This window comes from Protomyctophum bolini (genome assembly GCF_963924005.1).
Source record: "Protomyctophum bolini genome assembly, chromosome: 6".
NCBI lineage: Eukaryota > Metazoa > Chordata > Actinopteri > Myctophiformes > Myctophidae > Protomyctophum > Protomyctophum bolini.
Window position 1 is genome coordinate 34,100,110 of NC_137867.1, and position 13,673 is coordinate 34,113,782.

Sequence of the window (13,673 nt, forward strand, 5' to 3'; positions counted from 1 at the left end):
AACGGTATGTTGTTGGATGTTTGAAAGCGGTTCTGCAGTGCATTAACCGCCTCCCCCGTGTCCCATATATTCCCTCAGGAACAGAAGTTCTGTCAGCGCTACGATCAGCTGATGGAGGCCTGGGAGAAAAAGGTGGAACGCATCGAGAACAACCCGAGGCGGCGCGCCAAGGAGGGCAAGGTGCGAGAGTATTACGAGAAACAGTTCCCGGAGATCCGCAAGCAGAGAGAGATGCAGGAGCGCATGCAGAGGTGACTGTGGAAACATGGTTTTTATTTGTTTATATTGTCCTGCTCCTTTCCTACTGTTCGGACATGTCCACCATTTTGGAGAAGTTAGAGGTACTCTTACAGAAAGACAGTAACCCTGAAAGAGATGAATTAACCCATTTTGACCTGAGATCAGATTCTAAAAATGTCTTCTACATCCTGACAGTTTTCTGAAAAAGCTATGTTTCTATGTCATTTGTTCTTCGATTTTTCTAAAATAGCAGACCTAGATCTGCTATTTTTCAATAGAGCGCCGCAGTCCCGCCCCCTTTCAGAAAAGCGAGTGGCCCAGGAAGTGGAAGCCCCATGCATTCTCCCATCGGCACTTTTAATATAATTTATTTAAAGACGGTTACGCCGCGGACAAAGCCAATTCGGATCGTGACGAATCATGACAATGAACACAATATTTTGGGCCGATCAAATAATTTATAAGACGAAAAATAAAACAAATAGTGTTGTCTCCTGACTTTCTTTTCTTCTTTCTAATGATTTGATCGTCCCAAAATATTGTGTTCATTGTCATGATTCGTCACGATCCGAATTGGCTTTGTCCGCGGCGTAACCGTCTTTAAATAAATTATATTAAAAGTGCCGATGGGAGAATGCATGGGGCTTCCACTTCCTGGGCCACTCGCTTTTCTGAAAGGGGGCGGGGACTGCGGCGCTCTATAGCTAAAGCATAACATAATGCTAACACCAAAAGGGGTTCCCGCCCAAAATGGGTTAATAACCTGGAATCAAAACCAAATGAAAACAAATTATGCACAAACATTTATTAAATGAAATGAAAAGAAAACTTAACTTGGGTGTGTTTCTTATCAGAACCTGTAAATTATCCAGGTTATGATGTGCATGCATGCTGTTATTCATTTGATAAATGCCTGGATGCCAGATGTATAATTATTGGATTTTGTAAAGTTATGTAAAGGTTACATTGTTCTTGGGTAGGCAGAAATGGGTTCTTGTTTGTTTTGGAGCTTATTTCTCAAACACTACAAATATAAAACCTGGATTGCTCCTGACCCCAAGTAATTAAAATAATTGTTGTTCAAAGAAATGTGCCAAAGACATTGACATCGCCAGCATGTGCAAAAAAGATGCAAGTTTCACTGCCAGTGCTTTGAGATCACCACCGGTGATCAAAAGGTCAAAATACCAACAAAAACACGCTTGTTTGTAGCGTTCTTGAAGAAAAGATTATCAGTTCAGTATGTCTGGAAAAGGTTTGGATTTTTTTATATGGGAAAAGGGCACGCACCCTGTAAAACAAACATGGCAGACTTAGTAACTGTTACTGATAATGTGTATTCATTAAATGTAATGTTGTATGGTCTCTACATGCATTCTAACTCACACATGCAACCTCTGAGCAAATCCAAAGTGGTCACAGCATACCACCATTTCAGTGATGGTTTAGAGCAATAGGACCATTTTTGTGCATGTGTCCAAAGATGATAAAGGTGAATAAAGCACATGTATATTTAGTAACACCCTGTGTCTACCCTTTAGCCGTGTGGGGCAACGTGGAAGTGGCCTGGCTTCATCTGCAGCCCGCAGTGAACATGAGGTGTCCGAGATCATCGACGGCATATCAGAGCAAGAGGTGAGCTTCCCACCCCTCCTATTACTACTCCATTTCCTCCTATAGTCCGGCAGCCGAGGTGGACAGGTGGGAAATTTGGTATAGTCTTTTTTATTGGCCTAAAATATTGTCTATATACATACATTCATGAATCCACTTGCTGATCGGCTGTCACTATTGGGCAATTGTTTTTATATGGGTTTCTTGTGACCCTACCATTAACATCCTATGGCAGGCAAAAATGTCAAACTTTCCTTTTGCTTTAAGTAGCATGTGACATGTCAAACTAGGGGGTTTTCATGATTCTGAATCCATTCCAAGCATTAGTTTTGCACAAAATGCACTCCTTGGGCTAAAAACAGCCATAGACGTCATAACAAATTTGGGCACATTTGGGCAAGTGGTTATATCTTAGGTTATATCTTACCTTCTTCTCTGGAGTCCTGCTACAAAGCAGACCAGAGGTAGAAAACTGTCGTTCCCTGATGTCATCGCTAGGGACACAGGCATCAGTAAGCAGGAACTGAGGATGGCAATGAAGGACCGGGAAGTCTGGTGTAATATTGTGAAAAATGATTAACAACAACAATACATGTTTAGGGCAGTGGTGCGGAGAGATTAATAAGCTCATAATAACACTGCATGACAAAGCTTTGAGAGCTTGTAGATCTGCTATTTTCACACATTCTTGTGTGGTTTATTGATTTGTAAAAAAAAAATGAATCTCTTGATTTGATTAATCGAAAATGTTATTGATACAGTAGTTTTATTCTAAAGAAAAATAATCAATAGTTGAAACCCTGACTTGCATCAACGTCATATGCCAGTCCAGATGGATTAGGTAATGCAAGGATGAAAAAGCCTGAAAAGGTTGGGAACAACTGGTGTAGAAGACAAGTAGTCTGAGTCTGTGCTCAAAAAGACGGTTTCATCTCATACACACTTTACAGTACACAGTCACACACATACACAGTCACACACATACACAGTTACACACACACATGCTAATTGCACATTAGTAATTAACACAGAGCCCCAGCCCAGCTGCACGGGGTGCAGATTTGCGTTGTTTTTTTTCACTTCTCTAGATGCCTCCCTACATAGACTGTAAAAAATATGGACAAAGCGTTCTCCGGGTCTAACATGAACGTAAAATGAAGCCTGTCAGTCCTTGTATTGTAAGTCGCCATCTTTCTAGATCCGTTTTGGCCCAGCTGGCCATTGGCTGGCCCAGACAACGAGGCGGGACTTCCCCCCCTTCTCCGTTCCCCTCAGAACATACGCGACTTTATTTTTTTAATAAATGGGACCATAATTTTCCAAAAAGAATATTATGACATTAGAAATGAGACTAGTGACTGGAAGAAGAAAGTATTCATGACCATGTTTATTAAGGTAATACAGTCTAGGTGAAGTTGGGCCAAATACATGCACTTCTATGGGGCTATGGGTTTTTCTGGGTCCAATGACAGCACCACAACAGGCCATTATATGAACTTTCAGGAAATCCCGATTTCCTCAGTGGCTTCACAAAATATCTGTCTGACTGCCCCCCTGCTCCCTACTCAATTCAAAACGCTGCATCTCTCTCTGTAGCTTTCTCTTTGTCTCTCTCTCTAGCTTTCTCTCTCTCTCGTCACATTCCATGACCTAAAACGTTCTGCCACTTTGAGAGTATTATTAAGACGTCTTTTATTAAATAGCATGGAGTAGAGAGCCAGAATAAAGCTGGGAAAGAATTATGAGATGGCTGGGAGTTGAAATGCACATGTCAGCAGCGTTACCATTATTATAATTATTACTAGGCCGATGCTCATTGGAAACGATGCCCATTGGAAACGCAGCCCCTCCAGTAATGCCGACCAGTCATATCCATTGCCAGAGTACTTAGTGCAGTACCCATTATTATCACAGTCCAGTACTTGGAGGCCAGCCTATGACATCAGTAGGCTAGTGCTATGATACCACAGCACTGGCAGACAGAATCGTCCCAGTAGGGACGCCGGGACATTTCTATCCGCCAGCGGCAGAACAGAAAGGATAATTTGTCCACCAGCGCTGCTACGACTCCGTCATAGGGGAAACACAGGCCTGTGTTGACACAAATACAAGGCATGCACCTTGTTCCCACTGAGCCAACAGGAAGCCCCAAACTTCCTCTCGTCTTCTGACCTCTTGCACACTTTCCACCGCCGTGGTTGTCTAACCACATACAGGACCGTATATAGCTTGTGTTTGTTTAGCACCCCATGGTCAAAGAGCTGTCTCTAGTCTGTACAACCTACTCATTCCCAGACATTAGTCTGTCTGTGTGTTCGTGCTTGTTTTTCATCCCTGTGTGTGTGTGTGTGTGTGTGTGTGTGTGTGTGTGTGTGTGTGTGTGTGTGTGTGTGTGTGTGCGTGTGTGTGCGCACCTCCCCCATGTCAGAACACAGAGAAGCAGATGCGACAGCTGGCAGTCATCCCTCCCATGCTGTTTGATGCTGAGCAGCAGCGCATCAAGTTCATCAATATGAACGGCCTGATGGACGACCCCATGAAGGTGTACAAGGACCGGCAGGTCATGAACATGTGGAGCGATCAGGAAAAAGACACCTTCAGGGAGAAGTAAGTTAAAGCACTAAGACGTGCATGTCCTGGGATCAGGACATGATGCACGGCCTGATGCAAATTATTTACATTCTGTTGATGTTCTACATGTAACCCCCTCTGCACTTAGGTTCATCCAGCAGCCAAAGAACTTTGGCCTGATTGCATCTTTCCTGGAGAGAAAGGTACAGTTGAATGAAGCCTTTGGCACAACGTTGCTCCTTCTGCAGTTTGTTGATAGTCCATCACTTCATCAGAAATCAAGTGTTCAGGAGGGCTGACACTGCTGTATTTATGTTTTCAGACGGTGGCAGAGTGTGTGCTCTTCTACTACCTGACTAAAAAGAATGAAAACTACAAGAACATTGTGCGAAGGAACTACCGGCGCCGCGGCAGGAGCCAGGTACAATATGTTCCCATTCCAGCTGAGAGTGAAGTTTGATGCTGAAAACAACTTTAAAAGCAGTCCAACCTTACGGGGAAAGTCAGCCCGAAAGCTGTCTTTAATAAGCCCCAATATACTGTATGGTCAAGAGATAAAACTCCCAGGAGCCATCAATTTGAGTAATCACCACAAATCGATGGCTCCTGGGAGTCACATGAGTACCCAGATCACGTGACACACTCTTCCTCTTCCCCCCAACACATCCTCCACAACTATTGTACACACAGGTCATAGCATCGACTTGATTTCTCCTTTGTTTAAACAGTCCTTTCCAATCGCTAACGAGCTCTTCGTTATTACTTAGTCTCAGCTCAGGTGTTGGACTGTTAAGCTCCGCTGCAGAGGGCACTAATGAAATGGCGCATTAATTAGCCTGTGACCTTTTCCTGTGGGCGTGGGTGCAACGGTGTCTCCTCATCTGTCTTTATCTATCCCTGAGTTGCCTCCGCTCATTACCTGTCGCGCGCCCCCACAGCATCACTCGTTACAGAGCCTCGTGTTGGCTGCTGCTAGCTAGTAATAGCAACACACGGCTAGGGGAGACTGGAGGAGAAAGGAGTTAGAGGTGGCAGTATTAGTTCTCTTTATAATATATAACGTTAGCATTCAAGGGAGATATTATCTCCCACGGATGCAGACGCTAATGACCTTTGGGGAGAGGAGTAATGGCTTAACACAAAAGATAATGAGCACCCCCCCGGCCTCAACGACTTGCCTTTCTTACGGTTCTGCAGCTAAGTGGCAGTTCCATGTCGTGCCTCAGCCGGAGTGTCTGCCTGAATGGCCGCAGTTCGATCGGTTTTGGGCTGTGATTGTAGATCGAGAGATAACAGATGTGTATAATTATGGTGAATGGAGATGATTAGTCTGATGCTCTGTCCGGGGAGGATGTTGAAGGGGTTGCGGGGGACCTTTTAAGCAGGTTGGAGGATCGTTCAGTCTTATTGAGTTATGGCTTTTATTTGTTTTCTGTTTAGTTAATCTCACAGAGAGAGAGAGATCTTCCCACCCCTTCCCCAATGTACGTCCTTATATTTCCTTGCCAGGAGTCAGATCAGATGTAATGCGTTTCTGGTAGAGCAGATATGAGAGGCATAGAATAGGCATTCCCTACAGCAACATAAAGCCCTTTAGCTGGTGGTGGTAATCGGGCATGACTTCCAGCTCTGTGGAACCAAATAGAGGAAGAGATCTTTTCTGGGGCAGTGTGGAGTAAGTCTAGTTCCTGTCTTTCTTGGCTGGGCAGCATTGGAGAAAGGTATTGGTGTGCGCACGTGTATGTGTGTGCGCGTGTGTATGCGTGCAGTGCACGCACCCTGAACCCAGACAGCCAGGAAATGGACGAGGGAAGTGGTTATGGTTGCTAAATGAGCATGGGTACTAGTTGTCTAATGTCTTATGGTGAACTACCTCCCATGCTTGGCAAAATTTGTGTTATTACAAACCCACAGACAAGAGCTTGAATCAAGGCAGAAAGTTTGAACCTGACCGAACCCCTTTTCTGTCTGAAATTAAATCAACCTGATAAACAGCACCAAAGTTTGGTGACCCCAAAGTTAAAACTTGACGACGTGCGGATGTGTTAAGCATATTGGATAGTTCCGGCACAGTTCACCTGTTCCACTAAACTAATTTATCAAATGTCATGTGTTCATTTGATGTACAGTATACACATCGATTTAGCGTTTTGGCTGATGTGATGCAATCGCAATGTTCTCTAGCCCATTTAGACCTGAGGCCGATTCTAAAAACGCCTTCTAAAACCTAACCTAAGGTTTCTGAAAACCTTCAAATTCATATTAAAAATTAATGATGTTGCTACATGTATAGCAACAAAGTTTTGAGACACACAGAGATAGCATCCGGATTTAAAGGTATAACAACGTATAGGTTGCGCCAGGTCTAAAAGGGCTAGTTTGTGTTTGTGTTCCACTCTGTTAGTGTTCATATATGCATGTGTTTACATTAGTTGAAGTGCATTCATGTTGGTGTGCAGACACAGTGTGTCAGGTTACCACCAGGGATCATGATCATCTCTGTAATGGAGTGTCTTGTTTTTGTCGCAGCATGGTCAGCAGCAGCAGCAGCAGCAACAGGTGAACCGCAACAGCCAGGAAGACAAAGAAGAGAAGGAAAAAGAGAAGGAAGCAGAGAGGGATGAAGAGAAGAATGAGGCTGAAGACAAAGAGGATGGAATGAAGTGAGTCCCCCTTCCCTATCCTCTCCTTCTTTCCCTTTCTTTGTTTTCCTCACTGTGTGAGAATGATGAGCCGAATGCTTTTGTTATACTGTCTTCACCCTCCAATAGAGCTTTAATAACCATATCTAAATGGCGGCCTTGGTTTTTCTTGACGGCTTCGCCTGTAATTTTATACATGACTATCATTAACTGGTATGTTGTGAATTAGAGTTGGGCGATATGGCTAAATATTCGTATGAGCACCATCAGGCCAAATACTGCCGATTGCCAATATATTCACGCGAGAAATAAATGAATGTGAGAACAGCTCCCCAGTCCCAGCGTTGAGCTCCCAAATCTGCCTCCTTCGACATGTGCAGTGTCGGGTTACTATTGTAACCCAACCCCACAGCACACTGTCAATGACGGACATGGATGAGACGATGCGAATGGACTTGTATGACATAAATGTTGACATAAGAGTGTTTGACATTGTAACTGGGATTGTTCAGAAACAAAGATGCAGTCAACACGAGAAATAAGGTTCTGATTGAATTGTCTCACTGAAGGATTTGTGCAAGTGCAAATAATTGCTATGGTGCGAACAAAACTGGACGTCGAGTGAAACAAAAGAAGTGCTCCTCTTCCCTTGCAAGGAAGCAAAGTTCAAGATTGAATGCACAATGAGCATAGACTGGTGACAACAAAGCTTTGCATTCTATATAGAAACCAGTTTTTTCTTCTTTTTCTCTTACTTTCTTGTGTCTCTTGTCCTCTACTGTCCTCCTGTTTCTATTTGCTTTGTTGTTGATGTATTGAGTGTAGGTGATTCTTATATTCTTGTCTTTAGAAAATGAAAATGAAAATGGGACACTATGATTTAATATGTTACAATTGCAAGTATGTATTGTATGCTACAATTTACAATTTACAATTTAGGCATTTAGCAGACGCTCTTAATCCAGAGCGACTTACATTAAGCAAGAACAAAAGCATGGGAATACATCACATAAAGACATTTATCATGAAACATGCGTAGCTAAGAAAGTAACAGTGGAATATCTATAATGAAACTATACATATAAGCTATACATCTATACTACTATGCTACACATAATGTACTATGACGTGCTATGACTACTAGAATTGCTATCTAAGGGGGTGGGGTAAGTGCTATGGGCCATGATGGAGTCTGAAAAGGTGGGTTTTCAGACTACGGCGGAAGATTGGGAGTGATGCTGCAGTTCTGACTGCAATGGGAAGTGCATTCCACAGTTTTGGAGCCAGAAGGGAGAAGAGTTTGGGACGTGTGGAGCGTTGTCCCGGCGTTTTTAGTGAGGGTACTTCCAGCTTCCCTGCGTTGGCTGATCTGAGTGAGCGGGAGGGTTTGTAGGGTTCGATCATACTTGCAAGATATGGGGGAGCCATACCTTTGGTTGCTTTGAATGCCAGCATCAGGGTTTTGTATTCTGTGCGGGCAGCGACCGGGAGCCAGTGGAGGGAGCGGAGCAGGGGGGAGACATGTGAGAATTTTGGCTGGTTGAAGACCAAGCGAGCTGCAGCATTTTGGATCAGCTGGAGAGGCTTAAGTGCACATGCTGGTAGGCCAGTAAGGAGGGAGTTACAATAGTCAAGTTTTGACAAGACTGTTGTCTGGATTAGGAGCTGGGCTGATTCCTGGGTGAGGAACGGTCTAATTCGTCGTATGTTATAGAGTGTGAACCTACAGGATCGAGTGACAGCTGTGATGTGAGTTTTGAACGAGAGCTGACTGTCCAGGACAACACCAAGATTCCTGGCTGTTGGGACAGACGTTACCAGGGCGTTGTCTATGGAGATAGTTAGCTCCCGCATAGGGCAGGACTTAGCTGGGAAGAAGAGAAGCTCAGTCTTGTCTGGGTTCAGTTTGAGGTGGTTGGAGGACATCCACTGTGAGATGTCAGCCAGGCATGCGGTGATGCGCTCTTCCACCTGAGTGGCAGAGGGGGGGAAGGATAGAAACAGTTGTGTGTCATCGGCGTAGCAGTGATAGGATATATTGTGAGCAGAGATGATAGTGCCAAGGGATTTAGTGTACAGTGAGAAAAGGAGGGGACCAAGAACCGATCCCTGTGGGACCCCAGTTTGGAGGGTTCGGGGGGATGATAACAGACCTTTCCAGGAAACCTGGTAGGTCCGGTCGGTGAGGTAGGAAGAGAACCACTTTAGTGCCGTTCCACCGATGCCTAGATCCGCTAGGGTGTCTAGGAGCAGCTGGTGGTTCACTGTGTCAAATGCTGCCGATAGGTCTAGGAGGATCAGTACTGCAGAGTGGGAAGCAGCTTGGGCAGCATGTAGTGCTTCTGTGACTGCCAGCAGGGCAGTTTCTGTGGAGTGGGCCTTCTTAAATCCGGACTGGTTGGGATCCAGCAGGTTGTGCACATATATACATATACACATATATACTGTGTATAGATATATATATATATATACTGTATATATACACACACACACACACACACACACACACACACACACACACACACACACACACACACATACAGTATAGCTAGATTGGTTTGGTTAGAATGGCCCGTCTTTTCAAAATAAACAAGGGTTTGCTCTCAAACTGTAGCTGATAAAGAGAACTAGGAAACCAAAAGCTATTCTATCTCTGCTCCGCTCCATTCAGTACCAGTCACAACTGCACATTGTTTATTTTGTCTAATCCTCAAACATGAATTCATATGAATATGAATTGTTGCTTTTCAGCAGCACAAATCGATTGGACAGCAACCACTAAATATGCCGTATGTGCCATTTAGTCATTACAGGGAGTCACTGCCCGTCTGCCCTGTAAGACTCATCGGAAATCATATAAATAGCCCAAACGTATTTGAATTTCTTGCACACTTCTGTTTTGGCATTGCAGGTTAATATCTTTTTTGTTGAGAAATGTGCATGTTTTCTGGACAAGACCCCATCTAAATGACTTCATTCAAGACAAAAAAAAACATGGCAGAACTTTCTGTGGATGCCTGGATGGGTTGTCAAGTGAGAAAGTTTAAACATTTACAGCGTGGAACACGTTATTCCAACCAGTTCCTTTCCATTCCATCAAGCTGACCAGGGGGAGGCAGTAGACCAGGATTACTGCATGTTTTTTGTGAGGGTACTAGGGTACAGTGGGATTTGGGGAGAACATGCAAAGAACCAGCACCATGTTTGTTGAAAGAAAGGTTTTGACTCTGAACTGAACTGCCCTCTAGTGGGGTTTTTGCTTAACATCCAATGTAAAGGATTCATGAACGTATTAGAGCAGTGATGATTACATCGTTTGAAATGGACATACTGTGTTTATTTTTCTATGTATAGTGAGTATAAATGGGCCTTGAGGACACACCCTTCTTTCCCCACATATCAAACATACACATTTAGAATGCTTCTGGGTCGATCCAGAGCAAATTAAGTAGGAGTTAGATTTGGCGTAGAGCAACGGATCTGGAAAGCTAATCATTGCGGTGTTTCATTTTTTCTTCTCTTTTTTAAGTAATAGTTACTCCCTCACCTTGAACCAGACTTTCCATCGGTACAGTTGCAAATTCAGGCGTGGATTCCATCTCCCTGTTAAAACAGCTGTCTTCCTGTTTGTCTTTGTCTCCCACTCCCAACAGGCTACTGAAAGTCTCATTTTTAACATTCTGACTCATGCACAGGACTCTTCTCTTTGTCTCGCTTTCTTTGGTAGAGAAATATGACATGGCCAGGATGTTGGCATCCGTGTGTGTGTGTGTGTGTGTGTTTTGTGCATGTGCGAGGGGGGGGGGGGGGGGGGGGGGGCTGGAGGCTGCATGTACGTGGTGTTCTCAGGCACAGTGCTTGCCAAGGATTGAATACTTTGGCAGGCCCTTTTTTCCAAACATGGCAAAATCTTGAATAGCGTTAGGCTAGTCATGAAACTGTTAGAACACAACACATTTTATATATATGTGTGTGCGTGCGTGCGATACATACTTGCAATTGTATCATCATTAAATCATAGTGTCTCATTTTCTTTTAAAGACAAGCATATAGTCTTAAGATTAAATGTATATTGCATTGTTGACTACTGTGCTTTGTGGTGTTCTGGTTGTTACCAGGTGAGGTGGTGCAGTATATTAGGGTTATTTTCCCACTGGTTGCAGCAGAACACATTCATTATCAGTGTTGTCAGCCTGGGAGATGTTGATGAAGCATGGCTGCTGCCTCCTGCTCTGAGGCGTGGCCAGGGGGGACTCCCTGACTCCCAATGCACCCTGCTGCGTGCCTGTCACCCCTGGCACAGCTGGCTCTCCTATATTTAGTGTGCCATCAGTTCCCTCTAGTAAGATTAATGGGGCTGGGGAGAAGATGAATGTCGGAGCAAGAGGGTTCAACTTCACTGCCTGTCTGTTGGTTTGCCATTGTGCTGATGCAGGATGTATTACCTTGTGGAAAAAAAGCACACCTTCTCTCTCTGTAGACCTGTCGCACTCGTGCAATGTGGGTGTGCAGTGTGTGTGCGTGTGTGTGTGTGTGCGTGCGTGTGCGTGCGTGGGGCGTGCGTGCGTGCGTGCCTTGAGGGAATGTATGACTGTCCTGTGTGTGTGTGTGCGTGTGTTTGCAACCTTATGTGTCATTCTCTAGTCTCTCTTGTCCTCGTCCAACCTAATACCTCTGTGCTCAGGTGCGGATCAGGAAAGTCATTGCAGTGCTGAGGCACATAGAATTGTAGGCGATGAAGTGCCTTCGGTGTTTCCACAGATAGATATATTGTGTCTACCAACAGTACCGGCAGATGCTGGCCTTTTCACTGATTCATCAGTGGCAGTATTTGTTCCTCAGATAAGGTCACTATGGAAAAATGCGACTTTAGCACAACCACTTCACAGCCATTAAAATATGTATTTATTCAGTTTGATAGAACCAAGGATCCGAATGTAACCCCTTCTTAACGTATAACTGTAGGAGCAGAAACCTGTCTCATGTTTGAGGCAGTGGGGAGATGGGTAAATGGGTGTCCCAAACTGACCTTTGTCTATGGGGCGGCAGTGACTCAGCGGTAGAGTGGCCGGTAGAGCAGCCGGATGGGGACCACACGGTTCCCAGTTCGATCCCGGGCTCCCCCAGAGTTGTCAAAGTGTCCTTGAGCAAGACACTGAAATTGCTCCCAATGTACAGGTTGGTGCGTTGCATGGTTTCCTCCACCTCTGTGTATGAATGTGTGTGTGAATGGTTGAATTTAATGCAATGTAATGCACAATCTATGTAAAGCGCTTTGGATAAAAGCGCTATATAAATGCACCATTTACCAATTCTATGTGTGGTTTGGAGCTAAATCCCCTACTAACAGGAGTAAATGATATATGTGTATGAGTTTGTCCCCATCTCCATGACCGGCCTGACCATGTTCCCATCCTCCTCCTTGTAGGGACGATACCTCCGGAGAGGATGGAGAGGACAAAGAGCCCACAGTGGCTTTCAAGGGTCGACGCACGGCCAACAGCCAAGGCCACCGCAAGGGCCGAATCACCCGCTCCATGACCAGTGAAGTGGATGAGACCACGACTCCACCCCTCAGCAGCGAACTGGGTCAGTCCCAACCCCATCGCCTCTGGACTGGACGGGGTAGTTTTAACATGGCAGCAGTGATGGGCAAGTCATTAACATAGAGCTGGGAAATGTATAAATATAATGCAATGTGATAATGTGATATGAGAATTTGGCTGTAATATAGCTCTGCCTTATCTTAAAGGTTGCATTTCGGAAAACATTGGAATTTGTTGAAAGAAATGAACAATGAATGCCTCTACTTGGTCGTTATATCCACATTTACTAACCATTACTCGAAAAAGTATCTGAACGCACCAATAGCTAATGTTAATCCCCAGAGCCTAAGAGTTTAAAACTTTTAATCCCTATCCCGAGTGGATCAGATTTGGATGTTGGGTAGTTCAAAACCCTGAAAACGGTATTCGGATAACTTTGATATCTCATCAGTGATCCTAGAATTATCTCAGGAAACATTATATCAATAGGAAATATAGGTTTCTGATTAATCAAATAACATGTTTAACACCCCTAATCCAAATCTGATCCACTCAGATAGGGATTAAAAGTGTTGAGCTCTTTGAATATCATCTCATTATCGATGTATTAAGAAGTATTCAGAGATTTTACCACCCAGGCTCAGCCCTATGTTAACAGGCACACCACACTGCCATTTGCCGTAATCCGAGTGGGAGAGCTGAGGGGAAACATAATCAATAATATTTTATGATTAGTATAATCATGATTTGTGTAGGATGGAGGGCTCGTCTGAGGACGATCTAGAGTGTAGCAAGTTTCAATTCAGTTGCTTTACAGATAATAAAAAGATGACAAATGAAGGCCAGTGAGATAAGGGGCTCCATCTTGCGCCACCCTTATCCCTAAACTTATTTGCCATTTTTTACTTTTTTGAAAATCATTTTAATATAGTTCAACTAGCCGATCTACATCTACACATTGTGAGCTTATAGATCAGCTATTTGAACTATTCAAAATCTTATAAGGGTTAAGGAATGGCGCAAGATATAGCCCCACATAACGAAATAACGGATGAATGTC

General features: G+C 44.1%; 1 protein-coding gene across 21 annotated transcripts in view; it reads left to right on the top strand.

The window, feature by feature from the left end:
- Positions 1-13,673, top strand: part of ncor2 (nuclear receptor corepressor 2) — a 146,825-nt gene that overhangs the window by 82,446 nt on the left and 50,706 nt on the right. For 11 of the 21 annotated variants that reach the window (XM_080766307.1, XM_080766291.1, XM_080766308.1 and 8 more), the window contains exons 10-16: positions 79-251; positions 1,782-1,875; positions 4,283-4,461; positions 4,574-4,628; positions 4,748-4,846; positions 6,955-7,088; positions 12,496-12,656. In XM_080766307.1, the coding sequence (XP_080622433.1) occupies positions 79-251; positions 1,782-1,875; positions 4,283-4,461; positions 4,574-4,628; positions 4,748-4,846; positions 6,955-7,088; positions 12,496-12,656 (895 nt within the window). Of the gene's footprint in view, positions 1-78; positions 252-1,781; positions 1,876-4,282; positions 4,462-4,573; positions 4,629-4,747; positions 4,847-6,954; positions 7,089-12,495; positions 12,720-13,673 lie in introns of all 21 variants that reach the window. The other 10 variants (XM_080766289.1, XM_080766292.1, XM_080766306.1 and 7 more) reach the window with 1 other exon arrangement.